Source organism: Exophiala aquamarina, assembly GCF_000709125.1.
Source record: "Exophiala aquamarina CBS 119918 chromosome Unknown aczIA-supercont1.10, whole genome shotgun sequence".
Lineage (NCBI taxonomy): Eukaryota > Fungi > Ascomycota > Eurotiomycetes > Chaetothyriales > Herpotrichiellaceae > Exophiala > Exophiala aquamarina.
Genome location: NW_013550578.1, coordinates 1111892 through 1126646, shown reverse-complemented (window position 1 = coordinate 1126646; position 14755 = coordinate 1111892). Strand labels below are relative to the sequence as shown.

Below are 14755 nucleotides of genomic sequence, written 5' to 3'. Positions count from 1 at the left end.
GTCGATAGTCTCATTGTTAATCTTGCTGTTCTGTCTTAGGAATGGAACGACTTCGGTCGAAGGCTTCGAGATTGCTTCACGACTTAGCGCCGTCTAGACCAGAATGCGGAATGAGGGAATGCTCGTTGACAGGAACAGATTCGCCGCAAGAATCGCCAAAGAGGGTCCCATGGTGGAAACTTCGGCTTCCGTCCTGGCAACCACGCCTAAAGTCGTTACAACATTCATCCGCCTCACCCGATATCATCGCATCCCCTGAGAGCCGAGAGCCTTGCAAATTACCTTCGCTTCCAGCTCCTCCACGACCACCGCGTCCTATGACATCTTTGACGAACTTACGCCAAACTGTCATTCTATTACCTATTGCTATGCCCTCCACAGCGTACATACCTTCTTCTGCTTACCGTCTGAATCCGAGGAAACATGTCTCATTCTCCGACGACGTATTTGCAGCTTTGCCAGATTGTTTCGGGCAGCATCATTCTCATGCTGGCGCGGAAGCACAGGATATTAGGTCGCAACACGTTCGGGAAGGGTTCAAGACCGAAGTGTCATATGCCTCAAGATATAACAAGATCCCAACGCAAGTACAACTTGGCCACGGATATATGCAGCGACTGCATGGTAACCGTGACCCCGCTGTGGTAGTTGATTCCCCATACGCAAGTAGCAGCTGTCTTGGAACAAGCTTGACCTCCTATTGCCAGGAGCACAAGCAGTTGGATTTTTCCCAGTCGACGTTCGCCAATACAAGCCGAACCTCACCTGATGAAGCCATTCCAAGGAGTGAACACAACATGGGAAATACTGTTCTCATATCATTGCGAGTCTGGTCCTCAAGGTATCGACGAGCTCTCTGGATGTTTGGAACAACGTTGTTCGTTCTCGTGGCTTCTGGCGCAATTATCACTGCCCTCATTTGGAAATTGACAACTGGTAGGTTAATTTATGGCTGTGAAGAGTGGTTTCCATTTCCTTCAGCTGTTCTAACTGGAAGCCTGGGTATTGAATACACGCTAATGACCTGTATTGCTAGTTGGTTGAGAAGTCAAATCCTCATTGCTGGCAAGGGGGGATGCGCTGGATAATACTCACCTCTAGATTATGAGTGCGCAGGGGATGACAATCAACACAGTGCCTGGGCACCACAAGGGGTCTTCTGTGGAACAAGTATGGAGTTGATCTTCGTTTGGGAGAGTTTGGTCTGTTCGAGGCATCAGACGTTGGCGGGCCGCAGCGTCGGAAGAGGGAAGCGGGCATGTCACCCAAAGGTCCCTCGCTGACCCTCGTCCCCATCCCCAGAGTTGTTGTGGATGCACCAAGGGACCTAAGATAGAGCATGACTGCTTCTCAATGGCTACAGAATAATATACGACAGCTGTGATCTTGAATTGAACCTGGTGGAATGGTGCAAGCCATGTCTCTTGCAGTTGGTACAACCGGGTTTGAATTGGGGCCCGCAGCCTTATGCTTAGTTACAGAGCTGCTCACCTGAGACGCAAGCCGACTCGAGTCTTTGCCTCAGTTACGACTTTACCAGGGTGGAGTGATCTGAAAGAAAGGATTGATTCCGCACACATTTCTAATCTTGAATACACCATCCGTCGGTCTGTCGGGTTGGAAGAGACGGCGAGGCGACAATAAGTAGACTCTCAATGATATCAGGCCACAAGTAGTATGGATGGCCAACCTGGAAACATGTTGTGGTGGATATTGAACAATCAACCCGAAGGGGCTCGAGCCGACGACAAGCAGAAATGATGTGGCCGTCGGGATGGAAGTGGACCTGTGGGCTTTGGTGGGCTGAGGAACTGAGGGGAGGAGGAAGGTCGGGGTCCCGCTTAACCGGGAACAGTCTGGTTCAGCAATAATAATAAAGGGACTCTCCAGGATCCGATGCAAGGCCGACAAGGGGAGCGGGTATCCAGATTCCCATATGAAGTCTTTGACTGTCCCATCAAGGCGGGGTATTTAGAACATCCATCAACGACTCCTTTTCTACCAACCAGCTGAAAGTCATTACCACTGCGTTGTACTGCCTCTACCCAAGTTCATCAATACCTCGAGAGTGTCCTACGATTACGCAAAGCTGCTTAATCCTCTGGAGGAGACGTGTCGTGAACTCAGTGTCCAATATAATACGAGCCCCTAGTACACGTACCAAGTATTCTAGATTCGCCTCAAAATGACAACCAACGGCGTCAAGTCAGCACCACATCGGTTTGACCCCAATTTCACGCAACATGTCATCGACGCTATGGGTCCAAAGACTTCACCCAGGATGAAAGTAGTCATGACCAGTTTGATCCAACACCTGCACGATTTTGCCCGTGAAGTCGAATTAACCGTGGATGAATGGACGGAAGGTGTTGCGCTGATCAACTGGGCCGGTCAAATGAGCAACGACAAACGAAATGAGGGTCAACTGGTCTGTGATGTTGTCGGTCTTGAATCGTAAGGCAATCCCTCTTTCCTCTCCCTTCTGCCCATTGTTGATGTATTGTCAGTCTCGTCGACGAGATCACCTACAAGAAGGCATCCGAAGCCACCACTGTCGCCACCCAAAGCGCCATCTTGGGCCCTTTCTTCAGACATGACCATCCAATCCGCGAAAAGGGCGCTACGATCTCATTCAACACCCCCAAGGACGCCGAGGTCGTATATATGCACGGCCAAGTTCTTGATGCAACCACACAGAAACCACTAGCCAATGCCAGTATCGATGTATGGGAGGCATCCACAAATGGTGAGTCGTGTTTCGCTTTCGTACCATGACGAGGGTCCGCTAACTGGTAATCAATCAGGTCTGTATGAGCAACAAGACGACAATCAAGTCGACTGCAACCTGCGGGGGAAGTTCATCACCGATACCAATGGTGAATATGCCTTCTACGCCCTCCGACCGACACCCTATCCCATCCCATTCGATGGCCCAGCCGGTAAACTTCTGCAACTTCTGGACCGACATCCATACCGCCCAGCACATATCCACTTGATCGTAAGTCTTAACAAGGATCCGAGACCCTCCAGTCTTCGTGCTGACAACAGATATCAGGTCTTGGTGGAAGGCTACAAGCCAATCACGACACAGATCTTCGACAAGGCCAGCAAGTATCTCGACGATGACTCGGTGTTCGCCGTGAAAGACTCCCTGGTGGTTGAGTTCGTGCCGCGAAAAGGGGACCCCCAGGCAGCTCTGGAATTGAAGTATGATGTCAACATGGCTCCTTTGGATTCGAAAGGCGAGTCAGGGCCCCCGGATGGCTTGGCTACTCAGGTGTAGCGAGAGAGCCTGGCTCGTGGGGGGCTTTGGAGCGTCTGTAAGAGGTCTGTTTTGATATCCTTGTCTATAATAAAAATTTCTATCTCTGCGGTACCATCAGCAGATTGTTCAGTACCTCGTACCAGTCGCTCATCCTATTCAACTCTCGGATGGCTTCACACATGCCTCTCTAAGCCTCGGCTCTTTGTTAGGTCAGCAGGGTCAAACGCGGATTCTGTGATTGGTTGGCCCCGCATATGCATTTTGTTGTGCTTAAGTGCGCTAACCAAGCCACCTCGTTTCCTGCTGCCGCTTTGATCCTGGCAGAGGCCGCTTTAAGCCTTTGGGGGCTGCAGAGAGAGGCTGAGCAACGATGAACCCCCCTCTCCCCCAGTCCCCACAACTCACTCTTTTAGATTCGCCCACTTCCGAACCCATCCTCACAAATCCTCCCTTCTCCAGCTTTTGCTTACCACCAAGGTGCTATATCCGGCCATCCCACAATTCCACCCCTCCGTGCATTTTCGGATAATTGATCCTGCGAGTAGCCGCATGCTTTGCTTCGAACGACTAACTATCAGGCTATCTTCAATTTAACCCTTTTGGTAATGTGATGCCTCGCCCTCGTGTGAAAGACGAGGACCGGAAGAGGGTCGCCCGCGCGTGTGACACCTGCAAACGCCGAAAGGAAAAATGTGACGGCCAGCATCCATGTCTCCTCTGCAAGCGACGCGGACGCGAGCCAGAATGTGTCTTCTCTGATGGATTACCCAAGCGGAGTGGCTCGGGCTCAGGTTCAGGTTCAGGTTCAGTCTCAAACCGACCGGATGAAGCGTCGCCCGCCCAGTCCATCACTCTCAAGGACGCGCTGAACGATTCCAACGACGCCGAAATCGCCATCGAGTCGCTCTTGACGCTCTCGGGTTCCAGAAGCGCGCAGCCAAAGTCTCCGCAGTACGAAAGGGACCCGGATCATCTCGTCTCGCGCGCCCCCGTGCCTAAACTTGCAAGACTCTTGCGCGATGGCCGTGGGAAGTTCATTTTCGTGGGCGACTCGAGCAATCTGGCGTTTGTGCAGAACATCCGCCGCCTGGTCAAGATCGACATCGGCGAGTGTCACTTGACTTCTGATCCCCTGAGGCATGCCATGTGTGAAGTGATCCCGCCGCACAAAGCTCCAACTCCTCAGCAGGCACAGCACCCCAAGCCGACGCTGGCCGAGGCGCAGGATCTAATCAAGCACTACTTGCTCGCTTCCAGCGGCATTATCGATCTGTTCGACCCGGACGACATTACGGACCATCTGTGTACGTGGACAAAGGATTCCACGGCGGAAACGGATTTCAACAGCTCGATTTACTATCTCGTCATGGCGATTGGTGCCTTGACCCGGGATTCTGGCGATCCAGATCAGGCGGAATTCTATTTTAGTCGGGGCAGGGAAATCGGGGTCTCGAGCTTTCTCGAAGACCCGAGTGTCCTGACTGTCCAGGCTTATGCGCTAATATCATTCTACATGCTGTCCGCTACGAGACGAAACGGTGCGTTCATGTTGATGGGCATCGCCGTCCGCGCCGCCTATGCGCTTGGCCTCCACCGAAGCGACATATCGAGCTTGTTCGAGCCGAGAGAAAGAGTGGCGCGAGAGAGGGTGTGGAAGAGCTTGCGTGTGCTGGACCTGTTCATGAGTGGTTCACTTGGCCGTCCACCCGCGACATCCGAGGTTGACGGTGGCAGCGTCTCGTGGCACCGATCCAGTCGAGATTATGAAGACATTCAAATGAACGGGCGGAATACATCGGCTACTTTGAGGATCTGTTTTATCTTTGAACGAATTCTGAACGAAGTCTATTGTCGGCGCGAGGTCTCTGTGCAGCTGGTCGAGAGTATTTCACGGCAATACAGGGATTGGACCATGCAGCTCCCGTCGGGGTTGCAGGCTGATTCCCTCGATCAGAAACCTGGGACGATGGCGCCATCCCTGCGGCAGTCGATCGGTATTGCTCATTTAAAGGGATTGTATTACTGGTCTATTATTTTGTTGACCAGACCGTTCTTGATTTTCAAAGTGTCATCTAAAGTCAAGAATCGTGACGAAGGGGGGAACGGGGCGGACAGTAATGTGACAATGACCTTGAGTGAAGCCTGCATTGATGCTGCTTTAAGGAACATTGAGATTGCCACTGATCTGGTCCACACCCCCGGAGTTCCTCGGCGGCTGTTCATGATCACAAACAGTGTGTTTATTTCGGCTCTAGTGATTGGTTTGGCAATATTTGGGGACTTTGACAAGTCATTTCCGCTGCTGAGCAGCATGACTCAGGCTGAAGCAATCTTGACCATTATGGCCAAGGACGATATGTCGGCTCGTCGATTGTACAGCATAACGTCGTACTTGCGTCTTGCCGCTCTCGAGCACATTCAGAGACGTGATAAGGTCCAGATGCAGAAGAGGAGGCAGGACATTCACAACATTTTCGGCGATGTTATCAACAAGAACGGCAACCCTGCATTGCCCACATCAAGGGGCAATCCAACTCCCAATCAGACACCAGCGACCGAATCTGCCTTAAATAATGGGACATTCAACTTTGATATGACAGAGACCATTGATAATCAGCTGCCATGGCAGTTGGGATTCGAGATGCCTTCTGAAGGTCGAGGACCTGTTCTAACCACATCTGGAGCACTGGCAAACAATGGCGACGACGCCTCCAACCAATATTACCCGCCAGCGTTGCAACGACATGACTTTAACCAGCTTCCTGATAACGACTATCTATCACCTAACGGATCTGGGATCCCGAGTCTTCCATCCTATGCAGAGGAGTTTCCCTTATTCTCGTTGATGACAGAATTTGATCAATTGGGAGATCCGTTTTCGATGGCTGGGGGTTGACAATGCTAATCGGATTTATCCGAGGGTATTCTGTTCGAGACAGCATTGCTTGAGGGAAGACACCGCAGAATCCAACTGGAGGCCTGCCAAGCAATGAATCCAATGACGCCAAGATACAGACCAGTCGGCAGCAGGGACTTTGGAAGAATGTCCAAGACATATGGATCTAATATAAGATCAACCGCCACTGGAGGCACATCATCCATGAGAGTTTGGTTCAGGCTGAAATAGTCCGCAGCTGCAAAGACCTGCAGGAAGAGAAATGTCGACTCTTGTTTGGAATCGTGTTTTGCCTTGCGGTTCTTCACGAGCTCCAAATCGTTCGAATTGAGTTGATCATGTCTCGCATATGAATAAGTGCTTAAAGACGAGATGAGAGTGGGTTCAGAGAAGACGGCGTCAACCTGATGGGAGTAGAGCCAAAAGGACGTTGGTTGCTTGGGAGGGATAGTTAGGGAGGATTTTGACCGGACGAAGGAGGAACGGAACTTACGGTTGCTAGCCAGCAAACTCTGACTTCATAGCGTCGACGAGGTTTGAGTCCGTCCAGGAGGAACCAGGATTCGGTTCCCTTGAGCGATGTATTGGTTGGGAAACTTGCGTTAATGTATGTTCGAACAGCGGGATAGGATTCGGACAGTGGCGTCAGGAGGAGATTGTCGATACTTGTGTCCTGTGGCTTTGGCTGTGTGTCTGGAGCGATGAAAATCACCTTTTCTACATTTGCAGAAACATTTATGCACCATATAATGAAAGCTAACAGCATGGATTTAGACATGTTGTCTTATGTGCTTTGCTTGACATCCTCAAGAACAAAGATTGCTCCATGAATGCCAGTGATGCACCATGTGTGGATATTGCCAGCCCGTAGTTTGGCACGTGTTACGAGTAAGTCACGAGTGTTGAACTTTGACATACACGTGATCAAGCGTGAACGCGCTTGACTCGGGTGGGAGGGTAGGGGCAACAGACAGGCGGTGAAGAAAGCGCGCACGGAAAGAGAAACCAAAGCAAACTAAACTGCGCCTATCACCATTGTACCACCCCACAATCAACAATCACCACCACCAACAACGCTACCTCGATTCTCCTGGTTGTCCACTCAACTTTTGTCGAGGTTGCTGGTTCTCTTATCCCAAACGCATTCCTTTCTGCAGTCCATTCATCGCTAGCCTCGAACATTTCCATCACCTCGTCGCCATGAGAGAAGTCATCAGCTTGAACGGTAAGTCTCAACGCGTTGTGATTTGCCCTGCCCGGACCAATGTAGCCCCTGGTCAACCCACAATCAAGACGTGACAATGAGGCTAACTTTCGTCGACAGTCGGCCAGGCTGGCTGTCAGATTGCCAACTCATGCTGGGAGGTATGTCAATTCTCACCATCTGAGGTTCCAGTATTAATTGACTTTACCAGCTGTACTGCTTAGAGCACGGGATCCAAGTACGTGATTCCTCTTCCTACTGGCTATGCCGCTAAATTTCATTACCAGCCCGATGGTTACCTGACGGAAGAACGCAAAGCTGCCGATCCTGATCAAGGTTTCAGCACCTTCTTCTCCGAGACCGGTAAGCATTGAGAAGCCCCCAGAAACGAGCAGTTGGCTGACGACTCTCCTCAAGGTAATGGCAAATATGTCCCTCGCACCATCTACGCGGATCTAGAGCCCAATGTCGTTGACGAGGTCCGCACCGGCACCTACCGAAGCCTGTTCCATCCCGAGCAGATGATCACTGGAAAAGAGGATGCCTCAAACAACTATGCTCGTGGCCACTACACCGTGGGAAAGGAGTTGATCGATCAAGTGTTGGACAAGGTTCGACGAGTTGCTGATAACTGTACCGGTCTTCAAGGCTTCCTTGTCTTCCACTCTTTTGGCGGTGGTACTGGCTCTGGCTTTGGCGCTCTCTTGATGGAACGTCTCTCCGTTGACTATGGCAAGAAATGCAAGCTCGAATTCGTCGTCTACCCTGCACCACAGAACGCCACCTCAGTCGTTGAACCATACAACTCGATCCTCACTACGCACACTACGTTGGAGCACTCTGATTGTAGTTTCATGGTTGACAATGAGGCAATCTATGATATCTGCCGACGTAACCTTGGGATTGAGAGACCTAACTTCGAGAATCTCAACCGCTTGATTGCGCAAGGTATGTGATCATCATAAAGGGGGAGAGTGTTGAATTTCGCGACTAACAACAATAGTTGTCTCTTCCATCACCGCCTCTCTACGATTCGATGGCTCTCTCAATGTCGACTTGGCCGAGTTCCAGACCAATCTGGTGCCATATCCCCGTATCCACTTCCCTCTCGTGGCCTACGCCCCCGTGATCTCGGCTGCGAAGGCTCAGCATGAGGCCAACTCAGTGCAAGAGATCTCAATGTCCTGCTTTGAGCCCAACAACCAGATGGTCAAATGCGACCCACGCAATGGCAAGTACATGGCAACTTGCCTGTTGTATCGCGGAGATGTGGTTCCCAACGATGTGCATACCGCAGTCGCCACCCTCAAGACCAAGCGAACCATTCAATTTGTGGACTGGTGCCCTACTGGATTCAAGATTGGCATCTGCTTCCAACCTCCTCAGATGGTGCCGAATGGTGACCTTGCCAAAGTTAACCGTGCAGTGTAAGTTCCGAGTATCCCAATGGATGAGTTGAAGCTAATCTAGATAGTTGTATGCTTTCCAACACCACTGCAATTGCTGAGGCATGGTCGGCATTGTCTCACAAGTTCGATCTCATGTACTCGAAACGAGCATTCGTGCACTGGTATGTCGGCGAGGGCATGGAAGAGGGCGAGTTCTCCGAAGCACGTGAGGATCTTGCAGCCTTAGAGAGAGACTACGAGGAAGTTGCCAGTGATTCGATCGAAGAGGGAGACGGCTCTGAGATTGAGCATTAGGTGGTATTGCACTTCTGATTGCATAAATCTCGCTCTTTGGAAGAGCATTGCGAGGAGTGCAGGAGCCATTGATTGTTTCGCCTGCAAAGCTTTGCCAATTGTCCTACAGCGCTGGTTTGTTGGGCAACCCGCTTCAAGTCAAATGGCGTTTGAATGCCGGTCTCTGTGAGACTGCACAAACGTCCATAGAATTGCACATTGCAGGTAGTCGCGATCCAGACGATTAGTAATTGAACTGGGAATCAATTCATTATCATTCATTGAAGGTGTACTGTGTACGGAGTACAGAGTACAGAGCCTTGATTCCCTACGAGTTTCTTGCATAATAGCAGAGCCCACCGTCCTCAGGTGGGCCACCTAAAGTTCGAACCGAAGTACCCCGTACTACGAGTACTTGCAAAGTGGTTGAGGGCCGGGGTGAAGCTAGGTGGCAGTTGCTTCACTATGTAATTGGACCCAAAGCGCCCGAGGGGCCACTAAGTTGTTAATTAGGCTGTACTCAAAGCTACGAGTATGGACTGTCTTGGTGATTAGGTGGAGCGGACGAAGCCCACAACTCGGTATTGTGTGTGCCTACGAACTGCCTGGGTGCTATCTGTAGCTGCTTGTTATGGCGGACGGAATAATTACGCTTCGTCATCACGGTTCGGTTCGATTGGGACAACCTTCGACCACTCTGACCTTTGACACCTTTCCAGCCATCCCGACTGCACATTACTCCATATCACTCGTACGCAGAACACTCCCTACCTCGTTTCTTTCCGTTTAATCTTTGGCTTCAACAGAACCCGCTCAGGCCCTGGGCGTCTTGTCTGTCTCCTTCAGCGTTTGGTTCTTCCTTCATGTCATCCTCCTGTTGGCCCTGCCTCTGATTTGACTCTCTCCCCCGTCTTCGGCTGCGTCTCTGAGGCGCATCATCTAAACATCACCTTTCTCGCTCTTGGTAATGTCTGAGATCATTGGATCGCAAGCTTCGGGTTCGCTATCCTCTCTATCTATTCACGCTTCGTTCATCACCGAGACTGACTGTGTTTGTCCAGGTCATCCGAACCTCAATCTGACCCCCGAAGAGAAGCGAGTCTATGCGCAGCTTCTGAAAGAAGCTGATCCTGATGGGTTTGGAGCTGTCTCTGGCGATGTCGCCGTAAAATTCTTCGAGCGGACGAAGCTTCCTCCCGATGTCCTTGGCCAAGTTCGTCACGATTCCCCTCAATGCGCAGGCTGCCATCATTGACACACCATAATAGATCTGGCAAATTGCCGACACAGAGAATCGAGGCTTTTTGACCCCGGCCGGTTTCGGTGTTGTCCTGCGACTTATAGGCCACGCTCAAAATGGAAGGCCTCCTTCAGCCAGTATTGCGACCCAGCGTATGATTCCCCATGCAGGATTACGTGGTCCACACTGACCTGTCAATAGCTGCCCCGTTGCCTCGTTTTGATCCTATCCCCGGCGAAATACAACCACAGTCCCAACTTCCGGCGGCTCCCCCACCGATCGCTCAGCAGTCAACTGGGCCTCCAGCAAGCCCTTCTCCAGCAGGACCTCCTCCCATTCGAGTACCCGCACTCAACCCCGACAAAGTCACCACTTACTCCTCGCTCTTCGAGAAGTCAGGAGCTGAAAATGGCTTCTTGTCGGGTTTGACTGCAAAGCAGATATTTGAGCGGGCAGGTTTGCCTAATGACGTGCTTGGACGAATCTGGGGGCTTTCAGATACACAAGGCAGAGGTATGCTGGACGTAACCGAATTCGTGATTGCTATGCATTTGCTCGCGTCTTACAAGTCCGGCCAAATGCGTGGTGTCCCAAGCACATTACCTCCTGGCCTATATGAGGCTGCGACTCGGCGACCTCCAGTTCGAGCCGGAAGTGGCTCGCGACCGGGCTCGAGTGCTGTTCCCAACCTTCCTCCTCAATTTACGGGATTCAATCACAGACCCCAAAGTCCCATTACTAGGCAACAAGTTAGCACTCCACTTTCCGCACAATCAACGGGAGAATCGTGGCTGGTTTCTCCAGCCGATAAGGCCCGTTTCGACTCGATATTTGCCACGATCGATCGCCAAGGCCGAGGATTTATCACAGGTGAGCAGGCTGTCGAGTTTTTCGGGAACGCACGATTGCCAGAAGAAGTGCTCGCTCAAATCTGGGATTTGGCCGACATGAATTCGGAAGGACAATTGAACAAGGATGAATTTGCGGTTGCTATGTACTTGATTCGGCAGCAAAGAGGAACCAAGGATGGCCGAGGTGTTCTTCCAAACACATTACCCCTGGCTCTCATCCCTCCAAGCATGCGGAAACAAGTTCTTCCCCCCTCTCAGCCAACGGCTCCAGCCTTTGAGAATGCGCCCATCACTAAACCTCGTTCTGCTGCTGATGATCTATTTGGCCTCGATGCATTTGGTACTCCTCCGACCACTGCTCCCCAGGTCCCTCAGTCGACAGGAGGGACCGATGCTGGCCCTTTTGCCAACCCTCCTTCAGCTATCTCACCGCAGACAACCTCGACGACCTTCAAGCCATTCATACCTTCAAGTTCATTTGGCCAGAGCATGATTCCCCAGTCAACAGGATCACCTGGCCCCTCCCAAGCCCGACCACCTCCTCCGGCAGATGATCTACTTGGAGATGCTGATCCTGAGATTAATTCCAAGCTCACCAACGAAACCAGTGAATTAGGGAATCTCTCGAATCAGATTGGCAGCCTGTCGAAGCAGATGACAGAATTTCAGGGCACAAGGAAGCAAACTGATCAAGAGCTTTCCCACACCATCAACCAGAAACGGGCCTTCGAAGGACGCTTGGCTCAACTAAGAGCACTTTATGAGAAAGAAGTCAAAGAAGTCAGAGCTTTACAAGAACAGCTTACGGCGTCGAAGACTGAGACTAAGAGACTGCAAGCAGATATGGCTATGATCGATGGCACTCACCAAGACCTTTCCACACAGCACCAGCAACTACGAGCCGCATTGGAAGCCGACCAAAGGGAAAATGCTGCACTGAAGGAGCGCATCCGGCAGTCGAATCAGGAAATTGACCAGCTCAGGCCGCAGTTGGAGAAACTAAAGTCCGATGCAAGACAACAAAAAGGTTTAGTGGCCATCAACAAGAAGCAATTAGCTACTAATGAAACGGAGCGAGATAGAATAAAGGCGGAAATCGCGGCTGCACAAAAACAAGTGGAAGATGCAGCACGCGAAGCAGAAGAGTCAGCTCGCGAAGTCGAGACATCGAAAAAGGAGCTCGAAGAGGCACGAAGCATTCCTGTCCCGGTGGTTAAAAGCCCTCCCGCTGTCGTAAGCCCTGCTCCTTCGGCCAGTTCAAACCCCTTTTTCCGCAGGACAACAGATACCACTTTTTCCCCACCAGCAGCTTCTCCAGAGCCGAGCAACAACCAAAGCGCCTTTGATAGTATCTTTGGCCCATCATTCGCCACGGGAGGGCCAGCGCCTGAAACGTCTTTCTCAAGCACACCTCCATCTAGTAGTTCTCCCAGTTTGCCTCGCATTGAATCTCCTGGTCTTTCTACGTCTAGCACTTCGGCTGAACCGCCCGCACCTCCACAATCTCGTCAGATCACCTCGGCATCCCTTCCCTTCCGCTTACCCCTGGAAAGAGAAGACTCCATCAGCTCATCCGTGAAGGTTGCAGCACCTGTCAGTCGATTGAGCCCAGCGGACACACCACGTGCTCTTACTCCGGGGACAAGTACCCCAAGTCCTCCTGCACCACGTAGCTCCACCGATCCCTTTGCAACGGCTGCAGGCCCGGATGAAGAGCAGGAATCTATTAGGAGAACCTTGCCTCAGGCATCAGCTTCCAGGGAATCCTTGGAGGGCAGCTTCGGAAAACCTTCAGCGCCAGTCGGTGGCATCCCTGGTGCATTCCCAGCGGGTTCACGTTCAGACACTCCATCGCAGGGAGTTCCCAATGCCGCGGTCATTGCTGGTTCTGGTGCTGTTGCTAGTGCTGCTACTCTGGCGGCCGGTACTGGGCTTGCTGCAGCCACGACAAATGGATCGGAACAGGCAGACAAAGATTCTCCAGGAAAAGGAAAAGCTGCGGAATCAAACTTTGATGATTTCTTCGGAGGCCCTCCTCATCAACGGACTACCTCCCAACAAGTTGCAGACTTCGACTCGGCATTTGCGGATTTTGGAAAACCACGATCGACGAATGGCACTCAAGATGCTGCAGCTAAAGAGTTCCCCGATATCCAAGAGGTTGCTGGGGACGATGATTCGGATAGCGACTACAGCGACGAGCCCCTAAAGTTCGACGATGACTTCAACCAGAAGTCCCCGCCGCGTGATTTGCCATCCGAGTCCAAAAGTCTAGGCAAGCAACCAGAGGGACAAACGGTTCCCGCTAACCTCTCTCTACCACGCCCTCCTTTGGATACTACGGCTTCTGCAGCAAGCTCGTTGCCCGGAGCCGACCAGCAAAAGTCACCACCGACCTATGGTGATACTGTCTCAGAAGACAATCCTACTCACTTTCCTCGCGAATACAAAGGCTTACTCCCAGAAAGAGAGGATCCAACTTCTCCACCAGCCGGCGGGGAGACCATTGTGACTGCCCCACCAGCGGGGAATGGAGAGCCACCTTCATATGGACCGGAAGCACACCCTAGAAGCCCTTCTGGGCCTTCCGCTCCTGCTCCTTTCCCACCACCCAAGACAGCTCCATTTGATTTTGATTCAGCCTTCGCCGATGTTGGGGCGGCCCCTATAGTTGATGATGACGATGATTCTGAGGACGATGCACAGGTCTTTGGCCCTGTTAGAAATCTGGCCGACTTCGATCCAACCTTCGACTCGCCACCTCAATCCCGCTCCTCGGCCGCACCACAGCACTCTGCAAATGATTCGGTGGCCAATGGAACCAGCTCATCAAAAGCTACTACAAGTGACCCTTTCAAAGCAAATGGGACAGCTTCAGCATTTGGTTCCCAACCTGCTCCTGTCACCGGTTCGCATGATTGGGACGCACTGTTTGCACCTTTGAATACGACTGGCGGCGAAGCGACTGGACCCACGACATCAGGGTTCGATGCACTAAATACGCCTCCAGAAGCAGCTGCAGCTGCAGCTACTCCTTCTGTTACAGTAGCGGAGCCGTCGTCGCCCCATGCTCCCACGTCTCCCGCTTCTGCTGCGACGCCGGCAAGTCCGAGTAACAAGCTTAACCGCCCTCAGCCTGGGCGTGCTTTGAGCACTGGGACCGAACATGATGATCCAATTCTCAAGAGACTGACAGCGATGGGATGGAGCCGTGATGAGAGCTTGAAGGCTTTGGAGCAGTTCGATTATAACATTGACAAAGTAAGTGGTGTATACTTTTGAAATCCGAGTTCACGGGTCCTGACAATGATTTAGGCAGCTGACTACCTGACATTCCGATCCTAATTGTAATGGCCACGCCCATTGGGACACGATGCAGTGCAGCGTACAGCCAGGATGGAGTGTATTTACAGCCCAACCCTTCATTTCTATGTTTGGAAGAGCAAGTGGGATCGATGTAAAGACGATCTGCGATCACTCTAAATAATTGCTGGGAAATCTAGAAGCATCCACATGGACCGTCTTGTTCATGCTCGCTTTCTTACTTGTATTCCTTTCGGGACGACGTTCTTGACATCTCCCGAGTTCTAATTCAAACCTGGTCCAATACTATGCGG

At 51.7% G+C, this 14755-nt stretch overlaps 5 protein-coding genes across 5 annotated transcripts; 4 read left to right on the top strand and 1 right to left on the bottom strand.

The window, feature by feature from the left end:
• Nucleotides 1–2185: 2185 nt before the first annotated feature.
• On the top strand, nt 2186–3283 carry A1O9_09693 (uncharacterized protein; the record flags this gene model as incomplete). The annotated part of the gene is made up of 4 exons (XM_013401662.1): nt 2186–2454; nt 2508–2746; nt 2805–2998; nt 3056–3283. The coding sequence occupies 4 exons, from the start codon at nt 2186–2188 to the stop codon at nt 3281–3283; spliced, it is 930 nt and encodes a 309-aa protein (XP_013257116.1).
• Nucleotides 3284–3875: 592 nt separating this feature from the next.
• Nucleotides 3876–6161, top strand: A1O9_09692 (uncharacterized protein; the record flags this gene model as incomplete). The annotated part of the gene is made up of 1 exon (XM_013401661.1): nt 3876–6161. One exon carries the CDS (start codon nt 3876–3878, stop codon nt 6159–6161), a length of 2286 nt encoding a protein of 761 aa, XP_013257115.1.
• A 5-nt stretch (nt 6162–6166) lies between these two features.
• Nucleotides 6167–6939, bottom strand: A1O9_09691 (uncharacterized protein; the record flags this gene model as incomplete). The annotated part of the gene is made up of 2 exons (XM_013401660.1): nt 6167–6598; nt 6655–6939. The coding sequence occupies 2 exons, from the start codon at nt 6937–6939 to the stop codon at nt 6167–6169; spliced, it is 717 nt and encodes a 238-aa protein (XP_013257114.1).
• A 422-nt stretch (nt 6940–7361) lies between these two features.
• A1O9_09690 (tubulin alpha chain) lies at nt 7362–9068 on the top strand (the record flags this gene model as incomplete). The annotated part of the gene is made up of 7 exons (XM_013401659.1): nt 7362–7386; nt 7486–7526; nt 7577–7603; nt 7653–7728; nt 7783–8313; nt 8369–8792; nt 8840–9068. 7 exons carry the CDS (start codon nt 7362–7364, stop codon nt 9066–9068), a joined length of 1353 nt encoding a protein of 450 aa, XP_013257113.1.
• A 946-nt stretch (nt 9069–10014) lies between these two features.
• Nucleotides 10015–14483, top strand: A1O9_09689 (uncharacterized protein; the record flags this gene model as incomplete). The annotated part of the gene is made up of 5 exons (XM_013401658.1): nt 10015–10260; nt 10316–10439; nt 10489–12283; nt 12359–14399; nt 14454–14483. 5 exons carry the CDS (start codon nt 10015–10017, stop codon nt 14481–14483), a joined length of 4236 nt encoding a protein of 1411 aa, XP_013257112.1.
• Between the last annotated feature and the right edge of the window lie 272 nt (nt 14484–14755).